Source organism: Mauremys mutica, chromosome 8 (genome assembly GCF_020497125.1).
Source record: "Mauremys mutica isolate MM-2020 ecotype Southern chromosome 8, ASM2049712v1, whole genome shotgun sequence".
Classification (NCBI taxonomy): domain Eukaryota; kingdom Metazoa; phylum Chordata; order Testudines; family Geoemydidae; genus Mauremys; species Mauremys mutica.
In genome coordinates, this window is record NC_059079.1 from 63,201,171 (window position 1) to 63,221,232 (window position 20,062).

A 20,062-nucleotide genomic window follows, 5' to 3' on the forward strand; every position below is an offset into this window, starting at 1 on the left:
GAGGCTCTAAGGCCAGAAGGTCACTCGATGCAATCATCTTGTCTGACTTGTATATCGCAGGCCAGAGAACTTAGCTGAAATAAATCCCATAAATCGCAGGAGGAGGGTGCGGGTAACGGAATTGTGAAAACTTTGCACAAAGTGTTCTCTGTTTTTTTTCTTTCCCCATCAAAATTCAGTCTAAATTTCAAAATAAAAAATAAATAAATACATGAATTTTTTTTTTTAAATCAACCCTTTCTATAGCCGGACAGGGGGGTAAACAGGAGATGGGGGATGTCAAAATTTCATAGAAATGTTTAACCTGTTTTTCCCCCCATTGTTAAAATTTCAAGTTGAAAACACCTAGCAGCCCAGCTCTAACAAACACTTAGTATCTAATACTAGGATTCTAATAAAAACATTACACTATGCGATCCATAACTTAGTCAGTCTTTGGAAATACTGCGCTACAAAATATTGTCTGACAGCATTCCAGCAACACAAACCCCTTGCCTGCCATATCTGAAGTGGGTTTAGCCTGTAATGTCATAGGCGCCTGTGCCTGGCCAGGTGACACAGACAAGGCTCAAGAAGTGAAATAGGAGTTCTGCATGGAGTACAGATGGTCGATGGGATTTCCCATTCTTGACTGCAGCGGTCCAGCTTCTGAAGTTGCTAGGAAACAGTCGCCCAGGTTGCTAAGTGAGGTATCGTCACTATCCAGGTCATGGAAAAGGGGCTCAGCACCTTAAAGTGAGGCAAACAAACAATGTTGAAGTATTATTGCCTATGGACAGTCCTAGCAAAGTGCTTCGCAGTGACATAGCGCTGACCCCCAGCAGAGCTACAGGGCTGGAGTGTGGGCGTTCAGCAGCTGCCCACACTAGGGGGCGCTGCTGATCCACGACACTCCAGCTGGAGATCTGGAAGGCAACATGTGCTTTGGGAAGGTGCCAATCTCACCAGCCATGGAGACTCGCGGGGAAGGTGAGAACTGGCGTGTGTGTGTAAGTCAGGGTGGAATCTCCATTCTGGCCCTGTCTTGGCGGGTGGAAAGAGACCCGCTGCAGAGGTGCCTACAGATGAGCACTGCAATTTCCCAGAGGCTCTTACCATAGGGGTGCATGTGGTCTCCTGGCATCTGGGGCGGGGTGAGGCCTTGCCGGAAGGGGTCCGAGCTGTAGACGCCCTGCTCAATAGCCAGCAGCTGTTGTGACGGGGCCAGTGTGGTGTATGGGTTTATGATCCCCTCCAGGCCAGCATTCCCACCATTGTTTGTCTGAGCTGTAAGAAAAGGGAGAACTGATGTCAAAGCCAAATGCTGCTGTAGGGCCTCCCTGTTTCTAACCTCCCTGGGCTGCTACACAGTGCCCTCCCCAGGCAGCAGTGCAGGGTCCCTTCTCACCCCTCTGGGCTCTTCTCTCACACCACATCCCTGAGCCCGCAGTCCCACAGTGGCACCCCTTACTCTACCCCACCAGCGCCAGGACTCAGCTCCCCCCTTCTTGCCCTGTCACCTAAGCTCCTGGCCCCCTTTGGCCAGAATCAGCGTCTCTCTGTGCTGTGCTGCTGTCATCCCTCCTTCCCTGCAGAAATGGGCAGAGATGTCAGGCTCCGTCCACTCCAGACTTCTGGACAAGTCATAGCCCTGCATGCTCCCAGGAGAATGCTCTGTCAGTCACTCTGGCCCTATGCTTGGGGCCCGGATGGAGGGGTAACACAAAGGTGGCTTGAAGTCACCTTCACACACCATGTATTCTGGGGTCATTCTGGGGCCACCATGCCCTGCAGTGTAAGTTAGAACCTCCTCAGGGCTGCTCTAATTGATTCTCGGCTTCCCAGGACTCCCCATGGGCCTTGGGATGCAGAGAACAGATGAAGAGCAGTGTGATCTGGCCATCTGCCCTCTTGCCCCCCGCCACGAGCGTAGCCCTCCCTCCTGCTCCCTAGTGCAAAAACACCCCTTGCCCCGGGTTGTAGATCAGGACTGTTGTAGAGCCCTTTCACCAGCTCTGCACCAGCCAGGGGGCCATTCCTATTCCCCTTCAGGCTCCTTTCCACTCCCAGAGCAGCACCAAGGGGCCTTATCAGAAATGAGAAACTCTCCCTCGCTGGCAGGAGCAGCTTTGTCACCCCCAATGCACTAGGCAGGTCCTCAGAGAAGCATCGAGCCGTTAGTCGCCTCTGTTTTAATTAAAGCCAAACCACCTTTTCCTAGCCTCACCTCTTGTGGCAGCGAGAACCCTGACCCCCTTTCCCACGGTAGCTGCCCTTTCCGGCCCCTTACCCTTATGCTGTAAGCCATGTAATAAAAAGAAACGCTACTTCACCCAGCATGTAAACAACCAGTGGAACTCACTGCTGCAAAGAGATTATCAAGTCTCATGCTGTGGCTGGGCTTCTAAGTGAGCTGTTTATCTTATGACAGATAGTAACATTTTCAGCTCTGCTGGCTAAGGGGGAGACTCTCCCACACATGTAGGGCATTGTACAATGGGCTAGTGCAGTGATTCTCGAACTTTTGTACGGGTGACCCCTTTCACATAGGAAGCCTCTGAGTGTGACCCCCCCTTATAAATTAAAAACTCTTTTTTCTATATTTAACACCATTATAAATGCTGGAGGCAAAGCGGGGTTGGGGTGGAGGCTGACAGCTCGTGACCCCCCATGTAATAACCTTGTGACCCCCTGAGGGGTCCCGACCCCCAGTTTGAGAACCCCTGGGCTAGTGGATCTAGGGGTAACACACCACAGAGCTGGGGGATCCCGGGCAGAGTTCTGGAGTGCAGTAGGGGCCGGTTTTGCAGCAGAATGGGAGATCCCAGCTAGAAGAGTTGGGGTTCTTGGCCAGGAAACGGGACACGGGCAGCAGAAAGTGGGCTCTGCAATTAAACTGGGAATACCAGTGCCACAGATTGGGGGGGGGGTAGCATTGTGCAGCAGCTCTGTGAGGGTCTCATGCAGCAAGGGTGCTAGGGGGGCCTTGGGCAGTACCTGAACTGAGCCGCTGGGTGTTTTGCTGATCTTGCTGCTGCTGCTGCTGCCTCCTTGCGAGTTTCTTCATCTGTTCAGGAAAGAAAGGAATGTAGAGGGTTGAAACAAGTCAATCTATGGAGGAGGCAAGAGCAAAGCTCTAGGACAGTGTTTTTCAGGAGAATACAGGGCCGGAGGGACCTCCTGGGTCACTGAGTCCAGGCCCCATATCGTCCCCCAAGGTTACGTACCTTCGCTCTCTGATTCTGGAACCAAACCTGCACGACTCGCACACTCAGCCCCGTCTCGGCTGCCAGCGTCTCTCTGACCTGGGATAAACGACACAGCAGACGTCCTCAGTCTTTTAACCAGCGGCTTTGCAGTTTCATTCCAGAGGAGGAACAGCGATCAGGCAAACCCCGGTGACCCAGAACATCAGGGAGTCTCCAGTTCACACAGTCCCCAGGAGGCCTGGCAGGCAGCCATGCTTAGCTAGCAGCCTGCTGGCAGGGAGTTTTCCTACCACTGGAGCCAGCTCAGAGACAGAACTATGGACTGCACCATCCCCTCCAGATCCCTTTGGGTGGAGGCTTTGCCTCGAGGCCTGTGAACCCTGCAGCTGGCCACCAGGGCCGGCTCCAGCTTTTTTGCCGCCCCAAGCGGTGAAGAAACCCCCCCCCCCCAACTGAGCTGCTGCCGAAGACTGAAGCGGAGCGATTGAGCTGCCGCCAAGGAGGAAGAGAGGGACTGAAGGACCCACCACCAAATTGCCACCGAAGACCCAGACGTGCCACTCCAAAAACGGACAGACTGCTGCCCCTTTCTATTGCCACTCCAGGCACCTGCTTCTTTCGCTGGTGCCTGGAGCCGGCCCTGCTGGCCACACAGATGGTGAGCTGTGAGCTGCTTCCCATACGAAGCGCTTGTTTCACTATCCCCATCTTCTCTGCCTTCCTACAGTCTCCCCTCAGTTTGTTTGCTCTCCCTCTTGGGTCTAGTGTAGGGTGACCAGACAGCAAGTGTGAAAAATCAGGACAGGGGGTGGGGGTAATAGGAGCCTATACAAGAAAAAGACCCAAAAATTGGGATTGTCCATATAAAATCAGGACATCTGGTCACTCTAGTCTGGTGATTAGTCTAGACCATAAGCCCTTTGTGCTAAGGACTCTTTTTTTAAATGACCTACATGTACAACAATTAGCGCTATGGGACTCCGATCCCTGACTGGGCCCTCTGGGTAATTCTGTAGTAAAAATAATAACGAATAAGGAATCACACAATGTGGCTTGCTCTCTGCCTCACATGTGCACACAAGCAATCAAATGCCTAGGAATGAGTCCGCAGTCTGCACTGGCTGGAATTTAAGGGATTTAGTTTAGCCTATGAAGCCTGGGGGTGAAATCCTGCTCCCCGCGGCTGTTTTGCCATTGATGCCAATGGGGCCAGGATTTCACCTTAATGGCAACTCCGTGCCCCGGCCCAGAACAGGGGCCCAGGGAGAAGAGAAGGATGTCTGGTGCCTGCCCTCTCCCTCACACCCCCACGTGGGGACAGGGCACCAGTGCAGTGCTTGTGTTTGGGGGAGCACAGGGACTGTTCCCTCCTAGCTCTTCCAGGGGCACAAGCTCCCCCAAGGGGGCAGGGAAGAGATGGGAGCCATTCACTCCTCCTTTTCCCTCACCATCCCTTGCAGCTAAGTCATGGAGTAGCTACACCCACGTGTGATCTGGAAGGAGCCCATGGAGCTCCCCACCAGTGGGGCAGTGCCAGCAAGATACAATCTGGCCCTATATGGACTGGGTCCTGGTTATCTCAAAGACTATCTCATGTGATCATACAGCAGCATTGAGCAGGAACTCCTCCTGTTGAGCCTGGGTGTGACTGGAGGCAGGGTCTTCTTATTGGGGGGCTCTCAGCTATTGACCAGCTTCCCCATCAGTTCACCAGAGCCTGAGTTTGTTGACCTTCAGGTCATGCTGGAAGGCCGAGGCTCTTCCAAGGTGCAGGAGGGTAGGCAGATGGGGCTGGTGGGAGGGCTGTAGTACTGGGGAATCCCAGGCAGGTTTCAGCTGTGGGACAGACTGAGCATCTCCTGTTGCGACCGGGCATGTGACTGTAAGATGCTCTCTCTTCCATGGACATAAGATCACAGCCCAGTCCAGCTACCTGCAGCTTCCGATCTTAAGAACTGGCTGGGAACATCAGAACCGAGATGGGATCTATAATCTGGCCCACAGCCATTCAGGACCTTAAACACAATAGAAGAACTTTAAAGAAAATCAATGTCTAGCTTGACAGGGAGTGAGGACAACAATTTCTGCAGCGAAGTAATGTCCTCGGGCAGCTCCATGCCCGTAAGAATGGAATCCGCAGCAGCCTGAATGAGCCGTTAGCCTCGATAGGTGATGAGAAGGAGCCCCGTATAAGAAACAATTACTGTAATCGAGCCTTGAAAAAACACAGCCATTTAGCCGTAACTCTAAATCTATCTGCCGGAGCACTGGTGGGAAAAGGCCCTTTTAATGATGAAATGGCGAGAAGGGGCCAGATCTCCAGCGGGTGTCAGTTGGTGCAGCTCCATTGTCTTTGATGGACTTATGCTGATTTACATCAGCCGAGTAGCTGGCCCAGGAGGACGGCCAATTGGAGGATAATATGAATCTCAGAGTTGGATGAGGATGGAGTCAGGGATCTATTGTCCAATGGAATCACCAGGACAGATGCACTGCTCAGCAACTGAATCGATGTTATTGGAGTCAATAATCAGAGCTCCTGCTTTCTTTGGGTTCAACTTCATGAAGTTCTAGGACATTAAGGTCCAGCAAACACCTAATCTGAGCAGAAATTGCAGGTGCGTGGGACCTTTTTAAAAACTAGACTGAAAACACTGAGAAATGTACAATAGGAAGGAAGCAATCCTGTGTTTTTCAGGAAATAGCCTGGATGATCTAAGAGATCCTTTCCACCTCTAACTTTCCTGGATGATCTAAGTCAGCAGTTCTGAACCAGAAGTCCAGGGGCCCACCAAGCAGGGCCAATGTTAGACTTGGTGGGGCCCAGATCAGAAAGCCAAAGCCCCACCATGTAGGACTGAAGCCTGGGGTCCCAAGACCCATCACCAGGGGCTGAAGCCGAAGCCTGAGCAACTTAGCTTTGCAGGGCCCTCTGTGGTGTGGGGCCCTAGGCAGTTGCCCTGCTTGCTACCCCCTAATGCCTTCCCTGGCTTTCATATGCAGAATTTTTTTTTGTTGTGGCACAGTTGGGCCATGGAGTTTTTATAACATGTTGGTGGGGCTTCAGAAAGAGAAGGGTTGAGAACCCTTGATCTAAGAGATCCTTTCCACCAGAAAGTCCTTGCAACAGGGTTCATATCCTCTACTATGTGTTGTACGGCACCTAGCACACAGTGTCTGGGACAGACGCTGCCTTACAGAGACTACAATCTCAATAGACAAGACAAAGGGGAATTAAAATCTCCATTTTACACACAGGGAACTGAGGCACAAGGGACTTGCCAAAGTTCACACAGGAAGTCTGGGGCAGAGCGAGGAACCAAACCTGTTCTGCTGAGCCTTGTGCCGGTGCCGTAACCAGGGCCGGCTCCAGACCCCAGCGCGGCAAGCACGCGCGTGGGGCGGCCCTTTCCCGGGAGGGCGGCAGGCTGGGCCGGCGGACCTGCCGCAGTCATGCCTGCGGGAGGTCCACCGGAGCCCCGGGACGACCGGACCTGCCGCAGGCATGACTGCGGAGGGGGCGCTCGTCCCGCGGCTCCAGTGGACCTCCCGCAGACATGACTGCGGCAGCTCAAGCGGAGCCGCCGGACCTGCGAACCGTCCGCAGCTGCGGGAGGTCCAGCCGAGCCGCGCGACCAGCGGACCCTCCGCAGTCATGCCCGCGGGAGGTCCGCGGCTCCGGGGCGCCTCCCGCGCATGACTGCTTGGGGCGGCCAAAAAGGTAGAGCCGCCCCTGGCCGTAACTACAAGACCCTTCTTCCCCCAGCTAAGTGTATCAGTGGTACGAAGCAAACCCGCTCCAAAGATAGGATATTACTTGTTAACCTTCCTTGTGGACAATACCATTCCACCTGACTCCCACTAGGATACTGAGCACCCAGTGAGATATAAGCAGGCTCTTCCACAAGCTTTTTGGAATTTCTGGGGCACTGGTAGGTGCACTTCATGCATACCATCAGGGGCGGCTCTAGGCACCAGCAAAGCAAGCACTTGCTTGAGGCAGCCCATTTGCAGGGGCGGCATGGGAGCTGAGAACCAACAGGGGGCTCTGGGAGCTGTAGTTCCTTGGTTAGCTCCCTGCCTATAGAGCCAGCCCTGGAGCAGGGAAAGAGCTACATTTCCCAGCATTCTCTTGGCCACTACCAATTGGAAAGGAAGGAGGGGGACCTCATGCGGCAGCGTGCTGTGAGTGCTGTGAATGGTAGGGAGACCATATTTTAACATTCAAAAAACAGGACACTCCAGGGGGAGGGAAGCCCCACCCTGCCACCACCCACTCCCTCCGACTGCCCCCCACAGAAACCCCAACCCATCCAACTCCCCCCCCAACTCCCTGTCCCCTGATCACCCCCTCCCAGGACCCCTGACCCTAATTACCTCCCAGGACCCCACCCCCTATCTAAGCGCCGCTGGTCCTTGTCCCCTGATTGCCCCCTCCTGGGACCCCTGCCCCTTGGGACCCCACCCCCTATCTAAGCCTCCCTTCTCCTTGTCCCCAACTGCCCCCTCCTGACACCCCCCCCAACTTCTCCCCAGGACCCCACCCCCTACCTATCCCCTGACAAACTCCTGGGACTCCCATGCCTATCCAACCGCTGCCTGTCCCCTGACTGCCCCCCCGAACCTCTGACCCATCTAACCCCCCCTGCTCCCTGTCCCTTGACTGCCCCCCTGAACTCCCTACCACTTCTCCAACCCCCTAGCCCCCTTACTGTGCCACTCAGACCAGCGTGTCTGGGTCCGTGCAGCTTCAGACACGCTGCTGCATACATGCTGCCGTGCTCCCCCGCGGAGCCCAAAGCCTGCCCCACACACACACCCAGCACCTGCCTTCCAGATTTGAACACCTCAAAATTCAGGAGTGCTCAAGCTCAGTTTGGGCAGCTGTTACTTCATTTCTCCCAAATCAAATATACTGATATACAGAGACTGGGAATGGTTGGGTCATTACACTAATTAAATCTATTTCCCTATGTTAAGTTCTCCTCACACCTTCTATGGGTCATCTTAATTATCACTTCAAAAGTTTTTTTCTCCTGCTGATGATAGCTCATCTCAATTGATTAGACTCTTCCTGTTGGTATGCGTACTTCCACCTTTTCATGTTCTCTGTATGTATAAATATCTCATGTCTGTGTGTTCCATTCTATGCATCCGAAGAAGTGAGCTGTAGCTCACGAAAGCTCATGCTGAAATAAATTTGTTAGTCTCTAAGGTGCCACAAGTACTCCTGTTCTTTTTACTGATCCACTGTAACTTGCTGTAGAAAAAGTAGGATAAAATTGAGCAAGAAATGCTTCCCAGTGGTTATTAGGACTGGAATTGCTATTTTCAACAGCCATTGCCTTTTTGTTTGTTTAAAAGGAAGACAGTGATATTGCATTGGCAAATTCCCCATAGAAAGAAAGAGTGGAACAAAAGAATAATAAAGGCACCTCAACTTTTCCTCATTGATGTAGGACAGTCTTATAATATGCATCCAGATATCCTCCAATCACACAAGCTGAAAATTGTTCCACTTTACTGCAGTTCTGTAACCATATGGGAACCAATCCTGTCTGTTCTGTGCACATCCAAAATTCCTGCTGAATGACCCGCCCTGGGAGCGAGTTACCAGTGACCCAGGGCTGCAGCGGGAGGAGGGTGCAGGTAGGGGGGGAGGAGAGCCCAGGGCTGGGGCTGCAGGAGGTGTGGGAGGGGCACTGGTGGGGGGGAAGGGGGGAGCCCAGGGCTGGGGCGGCAGTGGGGTGGGGGGAGGGCACTGGTGGGGGGGAAAGGGGGAAGCCCAGTGCTGGGGCAGCAGGGGGTGTGTGTGGGGGAGAGCCCAGTGCTGGGGCAGCAGGGGGGTATGGGGGGCAGCCAAATTTTTTTTGCTTGGGGTGGCAAAAAACCTAGAGCCGGCCCTGCATACCACAGACAGAAGTAACTCCACCCGCCCTCCCCCAGTGAACAGGGCATGGGATTGGGACTCAGCAGGTGTAAATCGGTGTTGGTCCAATGACTTCAGTGGAACTAGGAGGATTTACTGCCGCTTGGGGGTTGGCCCAGAGTCAAAGAACTACCCACCATGCTGTGCGCACACAGGTGTTCATGTATACACTTACAGCACATACCTTCATTTCTTCTTGCATGCACAGCTGGGAAATTTGCTCACATTTGGAGGTGTTTTGGAAAGGTGGGTTCCCTGGGCACGTCTGGCTGCACAAGTACATGTTACACACACACACAAACATGCAACAGAAACAGAGCAGGCCAGATCCTCAGCCGGTGTAAATCAGCACCGCCCCAGTGACTTCAATGGAGTGACACCTGCTGAGGATCTGGCTCGACATTTCCAACATGCGGACGGTTCTCTTCTCACTGTACCTTCCTGCATGGCTTGGAGGAGACCTCGAATGATGCTTTGAACGCCCTCCGCTGCTGCGTTGTCAGGATTGTCCTGGGTCTCTTGGGACGCTTGTGATCTTTGCTGTCCTCGGCGCCTTTCCCAGGACCATGACCCATTTTGCATAGACTCTCTTCATCGTCACTTTTACCTGAAAGAATTAAGCAGGCCCATGAAGGTGATGGACAGAGCATGCCAGCTTTCTGGATGGTGTGTCTTAGTTTAGCTGAACTGTACATTTTAGCACCCAGATCCTCAAAGGGATTTAAGTGCCCAACTCCCACTTTGCCTTAGGAGCCTGAGACTTATTGACTTTCAATGAGTTTTAGGCTCCTAAGTGACTTGTGAAAATGGGATTTAGGCATCTAAAGCACTTGGCCACTTTTGAACTCTGAGGGCAGCCTGGCTTCGCTGAAAGCAGAGGGGACGGCCACCTTCACTAGAGGCAGCCTCACTTTTGCATGCAAAACTATTGTGGAATTACTGCCATCTTGACTGGGGGACGTTTGGCTTCAGCCTTGTTGAAAGCAAGGGAAAGTGGTGGCCATTTTGAACAAGGGGAAATTCACAAGTTTGAATGCCAGGATCATGTGAAACAAACTCCACCAAATATTGTGAGATTCATAATAAAATCACATGGATTGGTTACACCATAATAGGGCTTAGAATGGAAGTCTAGATGCAGCCTTAGCTATGGAGGCTCAACCCACACTTCCCATAATTCCAGATTCTTGTGTTAAGCACTTTACAAAGGTATCATTATTCCGATTTTACAGATGGTGAGACTAAGCCTCAGAGATATGAAGTGACTTAACCAAGGTCACACACCAGATCGGGGTAAAGCTGGGTCTAGAAGCCAGGACTATCCACTGGATTGTGTCTCTATTGTACAATGACCTCCTCAAACTACCCTTCTGTTGTTGTCTTGTGGGTCTCATCATCACACACTGTGCCTGGACAGTTTATATTGATATAAAAGAAGGGCGACGCCATTTTTGACTGATCAAAAGATATTGCTGTGCATTCACTTACAGATCATAGATCAGGACAGATTTAAATGTGCACGTATGCAGTTTATATAACAGGACATTATGATTTTGGGTCAGGAATACATCCAAGGTGAAACATGAAACTGTAAAGCTTCTCCCTAGAATTCATGTGGGAGAATTTTTCTCTTAAGAACTAAAAATGCTGTAGCAGTCGAATATTAGAGAGAGATAAAGAGGGGACAGGCTCTGACCCCCAAATCCAAGGTCTAGATCAGGGGTAGGCAACCTGTAGCACGTGTGCCAAAGCCGGCACACAAGCTGATTTTCAGTGGCACTCACACTGCCCGGGTCCTGGCCACCGGTCCGGGAGGCTCTGCATTTTAATTTAATTTTAAATGAAGCTTCTTAAACATTTTAAAAACCTTATTTATTTTACATACAACAATAGTTTAGTTATATATTATAGACTTAAAGAAAGAGACCTTCTAAAAATGTTAAAATGTATTACTGACACGCGAAACCTTAAATTAGAGTGAATAAATGAAGACTCTGCACACCACTTCTGAAAGGTTGCCGACCCCTGGTCTAGATGTTTTTCATAATTTAACCTGACAATGTGAAAGCGAGATGAAAGGACTAGCGCTCGATGTTTGCAGAACTGTCGGCAATAGGAGCATACATCTCTTCTCTGACATAAAACCACCCAAACTCAGGCACTTGGGGAAAAACAAGAATTAATGCCATGTGAAGTTTAAACTTGTTTCATATGTTTGCTAAAGATTGGAAGGAATTTGAGGAGGGTTTTCTCTTTCCCTTTTTTCCTCTATTCATACCACCAATTTATGATGTGAGCAGTCTCCACTGAAGGTTATATCCTGTGAGAGCTAGACACCTGTGGAGCCTTGCTTGAGACAACAGTGTCAGCACTAGAAAAAGGAACGACGAATTATAAATCCATTTCGAGGAAAACTGAACTTTCTACAGAAGGACAGGAGGTGGAGCCTGAAGCCATACAAGTTGGACTTTTTTCCCTGGAGGTCTAAAATACTTAACAATTTATAAACTCCCTGCTTAGTGCCTCAGGTGGCAGATTAAAAGCTGAATTGTCCAAACAGAGGAGCAGGAAGGGAAGTAATTTTGGCAGCATGAGAAATACAGACGGATCGGAGTTCAGCTGATGAATTCACTGTATTTTCAAAGGCTGTAACTTACCTCTCAACCCCCAGACTCTGAAATGAGGGACAGTGACACTCAAAATGAGAGACAATGAGGGACAACCCACTTTAAAATGAGGGACAATTTTTTTTTATTGGACACACTAGGTTTGTTTTTAAATCAAAGTACAAGCATACAAATAGCCTGGAACTTATGATGATGAAACTAAATAATAATTCTGTGCACTAAACGCATACTTAAGATGCTAAGATGAAAATAATGCAAGTGCTTGTCTCTTTAGAGTCTGGTTCTTGGCCATAGCCTTTACCTTCAGCCATGAGTATCACGGGCTTTGGAAGAGCAAAACATTAAAGCAAATTAGTGATTTTTTATACTAATGAAATACAATAATACAGAAAGAATGTTAGGATGAACCCATACAGTTAAGATCAAGCTCCAAACTGTGGAGTGAGGTGACAGGGGCAGGTTTTATGGCAACTCCAGTTTTCTTGATCCAAGTTTGTAGCTCATAGAAAAGGGGAGCAGGTGGATCAATGCAATGGCCCCTCAGTTCCCCAGGGATGCTGATGGCCCTGGCTACAGGGAAGAGCATGGGCAGGGGATCCCCCTCCCTGTCAGAACGGATCTGCCTGCAAACCACATCCTTGCAGCTGCAGATGGTCTCCCTGAAGCTGGACTGGAAATGTGCCTCCACTCACCTGAGCCTGCAATCCAAGCCACTGGAAAAACCCAGCCAGCCAAGCTCCAGCACAGGCAGTTCCATGTCCAACTACTCAAGGAAGCAGGTGACTGAGAAGCAGTCCAGGGAGGTGCTAAGCAATTGCTCGGCTGCCCCTTCCTTGGCCCTGGAAGCCAACACGGGTGCCTGAAGGATGCCCTTGAGCTCAGGCTCTGAGAGGAATTTGGGCACATTCCCCCAGTGTAGGGAAGCCCTCAAGGCGTCCCTTGCTCCACTTGCTTGCAGCATGGCAGTGACTGGTGTGACAACATCACGCACCAAGACATGCATCTCACAAATAGGAACCTGGCTGAGCAACCGAATCAGGACTTCGCAATGGCAATGCACAGGACTGAAAGACAACTTTAAAAATCGGGGCCAGGGCGTGGGACGCCCTGCACAGAGCCATTGGAATAGCTGTTCCACATGACTAACAGCTCATAGGATTTGCTCCAACAGTCTAGATCACTGGTCTGTCTAATTTGAAACCCGTTCTATACCACAGCAAACTATTGTTCCATTTTATACAGCAGCCAACCTCCTAGCGTGCCAGACCAGTTCACTGATCCATCCACTCTTATCTCCTGCCACCCAACTAATGGTACAAATGGCCTAAGACCGCCTAAGACCTTCTTTCCCATGCAGGTCATATTAGTCAATATTTACCTCTTGGGTTAATAAATGTCAATTTCACATCAACAGACATCAATATTCATTTATTATTCAGTAGAGCTGGCTGAGATTTTTCAACCAAAACATCAAAAAGTTTCACCAAACTGGGCTCATTTTGCTGAATTGCTTGGGTCGAAAATACTACAAAAAAAATTAAATCAAAACATTTCATTTTGACTTTTCCTAAATTAAATGTTTTGCTTTTTGGTTCAAAATTACTCTTCATTTCAAAATTTCCTTTTGTTTTATTAGAAACAAGCAAAAATTATTCCATTTTCTTGAGACCAATCATTTTGTTCTAACTGAAATGAAGATTTTTTGTTTCTTTTTAACTTTATGGTTTGCCAAAAATTACTAACTATTTCATTTCCAGTTCAACCCCAAACCTTTTTTTTTCCGACATTGCCAGTGAACTGAAAAACTCATTATCTGCTCCTCCCCCCGCATTATTCAATTCCATAATGGAATTTTCTAAGCAAGTACAGAATTCTGGGATATAGCTTAAAAGAAAGACACTATACAAAATACAGGCCTGCGTGCTTCCTACAAGATGCCGACTTTGTCTACTCCACTATCAAATCCACATTTTTAAATCAGCACGTCTGAAAGATTCGCATCCAAGAGTTTTAAAAGAGCTGTCTGAATTGCTCTCTGGACTGTTCATGTCGATTTTCAGTAAGTCTTGGAACATGGGAAGTTCCTGAAGACCAGAAGAAAGCTTAGAATGTTTAACTTACCTTGATAGTCAGATATTAGAAATGGCAATATACAAAAACCTGTAGGAGAACGCTTCAATTTCCCTGGAGACACAATAGCAGATTTTAAGGTAGCCATCCTGCAGCAAAAAAACTTCAGGGCCAGACTTCAAAGAGAAACTGCTGAGCTCCAGTTCATCTGCAAATTTGACACCATCAGCTCAGGATTAAACAAAGACTGTGAATGGCTAGCCAACTACAAAAGCAGTTTCTCCTCCCTTGGTTTTCACACCTCAACTGCTAGAAGAGGGCCTCATCCTCCCTGATTGAACTAGCCTCGTTATCTCTAGCCTGCTTCTTGCTTGCATATATATACCTGCCCCTGGAAATTTCCACTACATGCATCCGACGAAGTGGATATTCACCCACGAAAGCTCATGCTCCAAAACGTCTGTTAGTCTATAAGGTGCCACAGGACTCTTTGCTAACTTACCCTGGTCTCTGCACTTATTTCATTGCCCCACAGGCTGTGTCCAGGGAGATACTCCAGACTGAAGTATCTCTTTCACAATATACTGAGGTTCAGTTTGGAAAAGTAACATTTTATGTCCTTGAAATTCCACAAGGATTTTTTCTGTGCTCCTGCACTGAGCTGTTGGAGACATTAACCCACTGGTTCTTGTCCTGTTCCAAGCCCCTTGACGTCTACCAGCTGCAGCACCTTCACAGCTTGCCCACACTGCAGCAGAAGCCTGGGCCAACATACCTCCATGGACCGTTCCAAAAGGAAGCGTTTCCGTGATGAACTCACAGTTGAAGTTCTGGGCAGGGCCAACGAGCAGGTCCAGTTCCAAGGACTTGTGGCTAGGGAAAAGACATGGCGAGAGGCAAGCGGAAAGACTCCGGCTGGCTGCACAGAGTGAGGACAGGGTTTCAGCACGGGAGCAGGCACTTGCTTCCCAATTCTTGGAACAGGAACAGCGGCTGAGGGAGGCGGACGTTGCTCAGCAGAGAGAACCGTTTGAGCGGCTCATATCTATACTGGCTCCTGCTGCCTCTCCCTCACCACGGCCTGAGTCCCCTGCAGCGTATCCTCATTCCAGAAACAGCTCAGAAAACTCCCTGGTTGGGTGACCCATGCAATCAGTCCCATGAGCAGCCGGGCAGGACAGCTTAACCCCATGCAGGCCTTAGTCTTGAACCTCCTTCTCCTGGAGATGCTTCCACCCCCTTTCCCTGGTGTTAAGTGTGCGAAAAGAGGGAAGGAAGGGAAAGGAGATCAGCGGGGCCAGGGGACATGGCATGATAGGGGGTTTCTGTCTTGTACATGATTTCAGAGTTTGCACTTCATGCTCATTTGTTGTTGTTCTTTTAGAAAGATCCTGTTGTCACTGGTGTTATGGTGTTGCCTGCCTGGCAATGGGTGAATGTTGTACGGTTTTAATACATGTTTATAACTAAAGCTTTTTATGTCATCAAGAAAGTTTATTGCTGTCCCTGCATCTCATGATACAATCCAATGTGAAATAAAGGTGAACACATGATGAGGGACAATGAGGAATTAGTAAGCAGACCCTAAGCCTCTATCTGGTTCCATTCAGCAAGCCACACTTCAATCACTCCCTTATATGAATCCATATTGTGAATCATGCCCCCCGCCCATTTCATAAATTGTCTTGTCATTTGCAAGCACGTTGCATGGTAACCAGCACCCCTGCAGCACTGAGCCCCCCCAAAGTCAATTAATCCCATCCCCTCCCCCCTAAAAGCACATCCATAAAGGTGCTAGTCTCCCTCTTCCATTGGGCCGTACACACCCGTAACATGGACGGGAGCACAAAGCATCCCTGACTTCTGTTGCCTGGGCACAGCCAGCTCCAGCTATGGTAGCTGCACTTTCTGGCTGTGTGTATCGGCTCAGTGGCCCCTTGCCCACACAGGTCCTTTCAGGGGGAAATGGCTCTGGCTTCACAAAGATTGGGAGGAACACAGCAAGCCACGGTGAGGGGGACAGCATTGATGACACTGGCCTCCAAATGGGTCTGAAGCCACCTCCAATGGGTTTTCAATCTGCCCAAAGCACATTCAACCACCATTCTTCACCTGCCGAGAGCATAGTTAAACCGTCTTTTGCCAGGGCCTTTGCAATTAGGGTATAGAGTCATAAGCCAAGGCAAAAGGGGGAATGCAGGGTCCCCTGGAACAATGGTGAGGACAGTAGCTCCACTGATGACAATGTCATGTGGTGGGACTAGTGTCCCAGCCTGTCCATGAACATAGGCTCCTGATCAGCGAAGAACCCTGGTCTCATGAACTTTCCCAATGCAGCCTACATTGGCATTACTAAATCTCCCTCTGTGATCCACAAGGGCCGGCATAACAGTGGGGTAGTACCATTGTGGAGGGCAAATTATGGGCATGAGTCCCACCAATGGCTTCAGCGCAGATAGGAAACCCCATTCTCTGAAAGTCAGCAATTACCTTAGGAATATCTTTAATGCCCACCACCTTGGGGTAACCCATACACCTGATTGCCTGTGATTTCCACCACTGATTTATTCGCAAATTAACTTTCCAACACCAAACTGGGTTGCCAACAGACCTGTGGCAGTCTAGTGTAACCAGCTTCCAGATGGCTGTAGCAACCCTCTTCTGGACTGGGAATGGTGCCCTCATGCATGTGTCTTTATGCCAGACGGTCGGGGCAAACTGCCCACAAAGCTCCAGAAATGTAGCTTTCTTCATGCAAAAGTTCTGGCCCACTGCTGGTCATTGCAGATCCTCATGATGATGGGATCCCACCAGCCTACGTAGGGGACATCAGCGGCTATATTGAGTGTCATGAGCAGCATTAGCGAGTGCAAGTCTGCCATGCCTGGATACATCTCATCCTCCTCCATATTTAGCTCTGTCAGATGCCTTTGGTGGGTCAGAAAACACAGCCTAAATGCCCACCAATGCCTCATGGAAGCTCTGCCCATTTTCTGACACAGGAGTGAAAGTGCAAGCAAGAGAACTTGAAAAGGAGCCTTCTCCATGTTGCTTGGCTGGCAAGGTTGGCAGGCTGTTAAAACTTCCTGTAACATGCTTGGTGCACAATAAAGCTTTCCCATGGTGCACCACAGTCAAAGGCCTAGAGCTGCCATTTCGAGAGAGTGGTAGGGAGTCTGCGGTATGGTTGGTTTGACTCGGGTCTGCGTGCTGCAGTGTGGATGCCAGAGCCCGAGGTTTGAAAATTCTTAACCTAGGGTTAACAATCAGTGTAGATGCTCTAACCTGGGTCAGCTGACTTGAGTCCCACAAACTCTGGGCTTACAGTGCAGTGTAGACATACGCTCAAGAAATTCAATCTATTTAGCTTAACAAAGTGAAGGTTAAGGGGTGACTCCATCACCGTCTATAAGTACCTACGTGGGTAACAAATATTTAATAATGGGCTCATCAATCTTGCAGAGGAAGGACTAACATGATCCAATAGCTGGAAACTGAAGTGGGCCAAATTCAGACTGGAAATATGATGTAAATGTTTTTAACAGTGAGAGTAATTAACCACTGGAACAACTTACCAAAGGTTGTGGTGGAGTCTCCATCACTGATCATTTTAAAGTCAAGATTGGATGTTTTTCTAACAGATCAGTTCCCAGAATTATTTTGGGTTGAGTTCTCTGGCCTGTGTTATACAGGGGGTTAGACTAGATAATCACAACAGTCCCTTCTGCCTTGGAATCTGTGAGTCTTTGGACTTGCAATACTTCAGTGGGAGTTGAGAGCACCTGGTATCCTGTAGTGCGCGCTCATCAGATAGCAGGATCAGGCCCAAAAGTCATTTTAGGATCATTTATTTTATGGCAGCACCAAGAGGCCCCAACCGAGACCTGGGCTCCTTTTTGCTGGGTGTGGTACAGACACATGGTGAGAGACAAGGCAGAAAAAGGTTGGGGAAGAAAAGAGAGAGGGGCTGTGACTCGCCCAGGGCCACGAAGTAGGTCAGTGGCAGAGCGAGGTACAGAATGGTAGTCTCCCGTGACCCACGCACTGACACCGCCTGGATTTTATTATTGCTCGTTTACTTGGGAACAAATCCATGGCGCTCGCCCACCAGTTTAAGTGGTGTCTGCATAGCAAGCTAGCAGAGACTGCAGCAGGAAGGTAACCACCAGCGGTCCCGTTCTGCTTCCACATGGTTGAACCAGAAGCCACAGAGGTAGGGATGTGACATGCTTTTGAAAATCACTAAGCACTAGGAAATTGTTTCAAACCGTTTTTATTCCAAGGCTGAAGTTATCTTGATTAAAATAATAGTAATCCATGACGTGGGCATGCTTTTTAAAAAAATTAAACCATTAATTAGTGATTTTTAATACCCTCCACTGTAATTTTCTATAACAAAACTTCCCTTATCATTTTTTAATTCCTCGGTTATTAGCCCAAACTGCTTTAATTTCTTCACCCCTCAGTGCCTCCCCACAATTGTTCTCTCTAGCTTGTGTCCCACGCTGCTTTGCGATGCTTAACTCAGTGTGGCATTTTGGGACACAGCTTGCACAGAAGATTCTATGCAATGAACACTTTATTGCGCTGCATAATTAAGAGACCTTATTTATGACTTAAATACTGTATTGGTAACCTCGGTTATTAATCCTCAGAGGAGCACCATGAAAGCACTTGTAAAATGACCATTGTACTGTGTACGAACTCCCCTCTAATGTGCTGTAAATCAATCATAACCTTTCCAGCAAAGCTCCTCTAGGATCCATTGGGGAAGTGTTTATGGTAATTACACCTATAATGAAGCTAAGCGGCTTCTTTTAACAACATGATACATACAGTGTGGGCAGGCTTGGAAGGGGCTTCATTGTAGGGATAAGCAAAATGGCAGTAATTAAGGGCAACCTTAGAGGTTCTGGGGAGGCCCTGGGAAGAGTCTCCCAGCCTCTATGTTTCCATGTGCCCACAAGGTGGGGACCATGCTCATGGGGAGCTGAGACTGACTCTGCGTCAGTGCAATGCAAGCTGAAAAGCAGTTCTAGGAGGTCTGCACTGAAGCCAGAAAAGGTGAGTGTGGTCTTTGACAGACATGGGTGTGGTCTGGGGAAACCCCAGCTGTGCTCCACACCTGGCAAGCTGTAATTTAAAGCAGGCAGTTGGCTGTGATCTCTCTGGCCCATTTCCACAGTAAGAATCAGGGGGGGTTAAGCAGGGCTCTGAAATAGAATGGGCCACATTGAAATGCCCAGATTTGCAGACATATTTCTGTTCTGTTTTCAATTAATTATAAGAAACAGTCAAACCTTACTTCACCGTGCATGGTCTCTTGAAATGTGTGTTAACTACTTATGCTAAACAATCCGTTCCACCTGGTATTTGCACTATTCCAAGACCTAAGAAGCTTGTCTCTCTCTCACCAACAGAAGTTGGTCCAGTAAAAGATATTACCCCCCGCCCCGCCTTGTCTCTCTAATGTCCTGGAACCAACACAGCTACAGCAACACTGCATATGCCTTACTAAGGCAGTCTAAGAAACTGGGAATTACTCCAGGCAGCAGCAGTCCACAGAAGATACATTCATGCGGGACCAGGGAATTTCTCTATCAGTGGACAATAACTTGAATCACAAATTCAGTGAGGATCTCACACCCATTCATGACCTCTCTGTCGACTGCGCTAGAAAAACGTAACTTCAACATCAGACAGACTTACAAAAAGTGTATTCGCAAAATAGGCAAAAGTTGTTCCTGGCAAAGGGAGGAAGGATGGCGCTGTGTTTAGAGCATTAGACTGCAATTCAGCAGATTTGAGTTGACGTCCCAGCCCTGCCACAGACACCATGTGTCACCTTGGGTAACTCACTTGATCCTTCTGTTCCTCATCTGCAAAGTGGAGTTAATGGTTCATTTTCCCACTCTATTTCTGTTGTGGCTATTTAGATTACCAGCTCTTTGGGAGTAGGGACTGGCTCTTGCTATATGACTGTACAGTGCAGGCCCTGACCTCCATTGGGACCAGTAGGTCCTACTGGGATAGCAATAAATAAATAATAATACAATGTTTGTGTGTTGAGCTTTTCCTCTCCTGATGTCTGCAGCAGCCGCTGGACAGCCAAGGATGGATCCTGGGAAACTGAAATGAGGAGAAGCTCTATTCTACTGATGGGTGTTGGGCTGAAAGCACATTTCACTCTCAGGCGGGGGTTGCGAAGGGCTACCACAACATAACTAATAATGATCATTAAGGCTTCA

At 49.1% G+C, this 20,062-nt stretch overlaps 1 protein-coding gene across 2 annotated transcripts in view; it reads right to left on the reverse strand.

Annotated features, from left to right (window-relative positions):
* Positions 1–240: 240 nt before the first annotated feature.
* Positions 241–20,062, reverse strand: part of LMX1A (LIM homeobox transcription factor 1 alpha) — a 54,001-nt gene continuing 34,179 nt past the window's right edge. For both annotated transcript variants that reach the window (XM_045028049.1, XM_045028050.1), the window contains exons 3-7: positions 9,555–9,724; positions 3,207–3,284; positions 2,977–3,046; positions 1,096–1,266; positions 241–729 (exon numbers count right to left, since the gene is read on the reverse strand). In XM_045028049.1, coding sequence (XP_044883984.1) covers positions 569–729; positions 1,096–1,266; positions 2,977–3,046; positions 3,207–3,284; positions 9,555–9,724 — 650 coding nt within the window. In that variant the 3' untranslated portion in view covers positions 241–568. The remainder of the gene's footprint in view (positions 730–1,095; positions 1,267–2,976; positions 3,047–3,206; positions 3,285–9,554; positions 9,725–20,062) is intronic.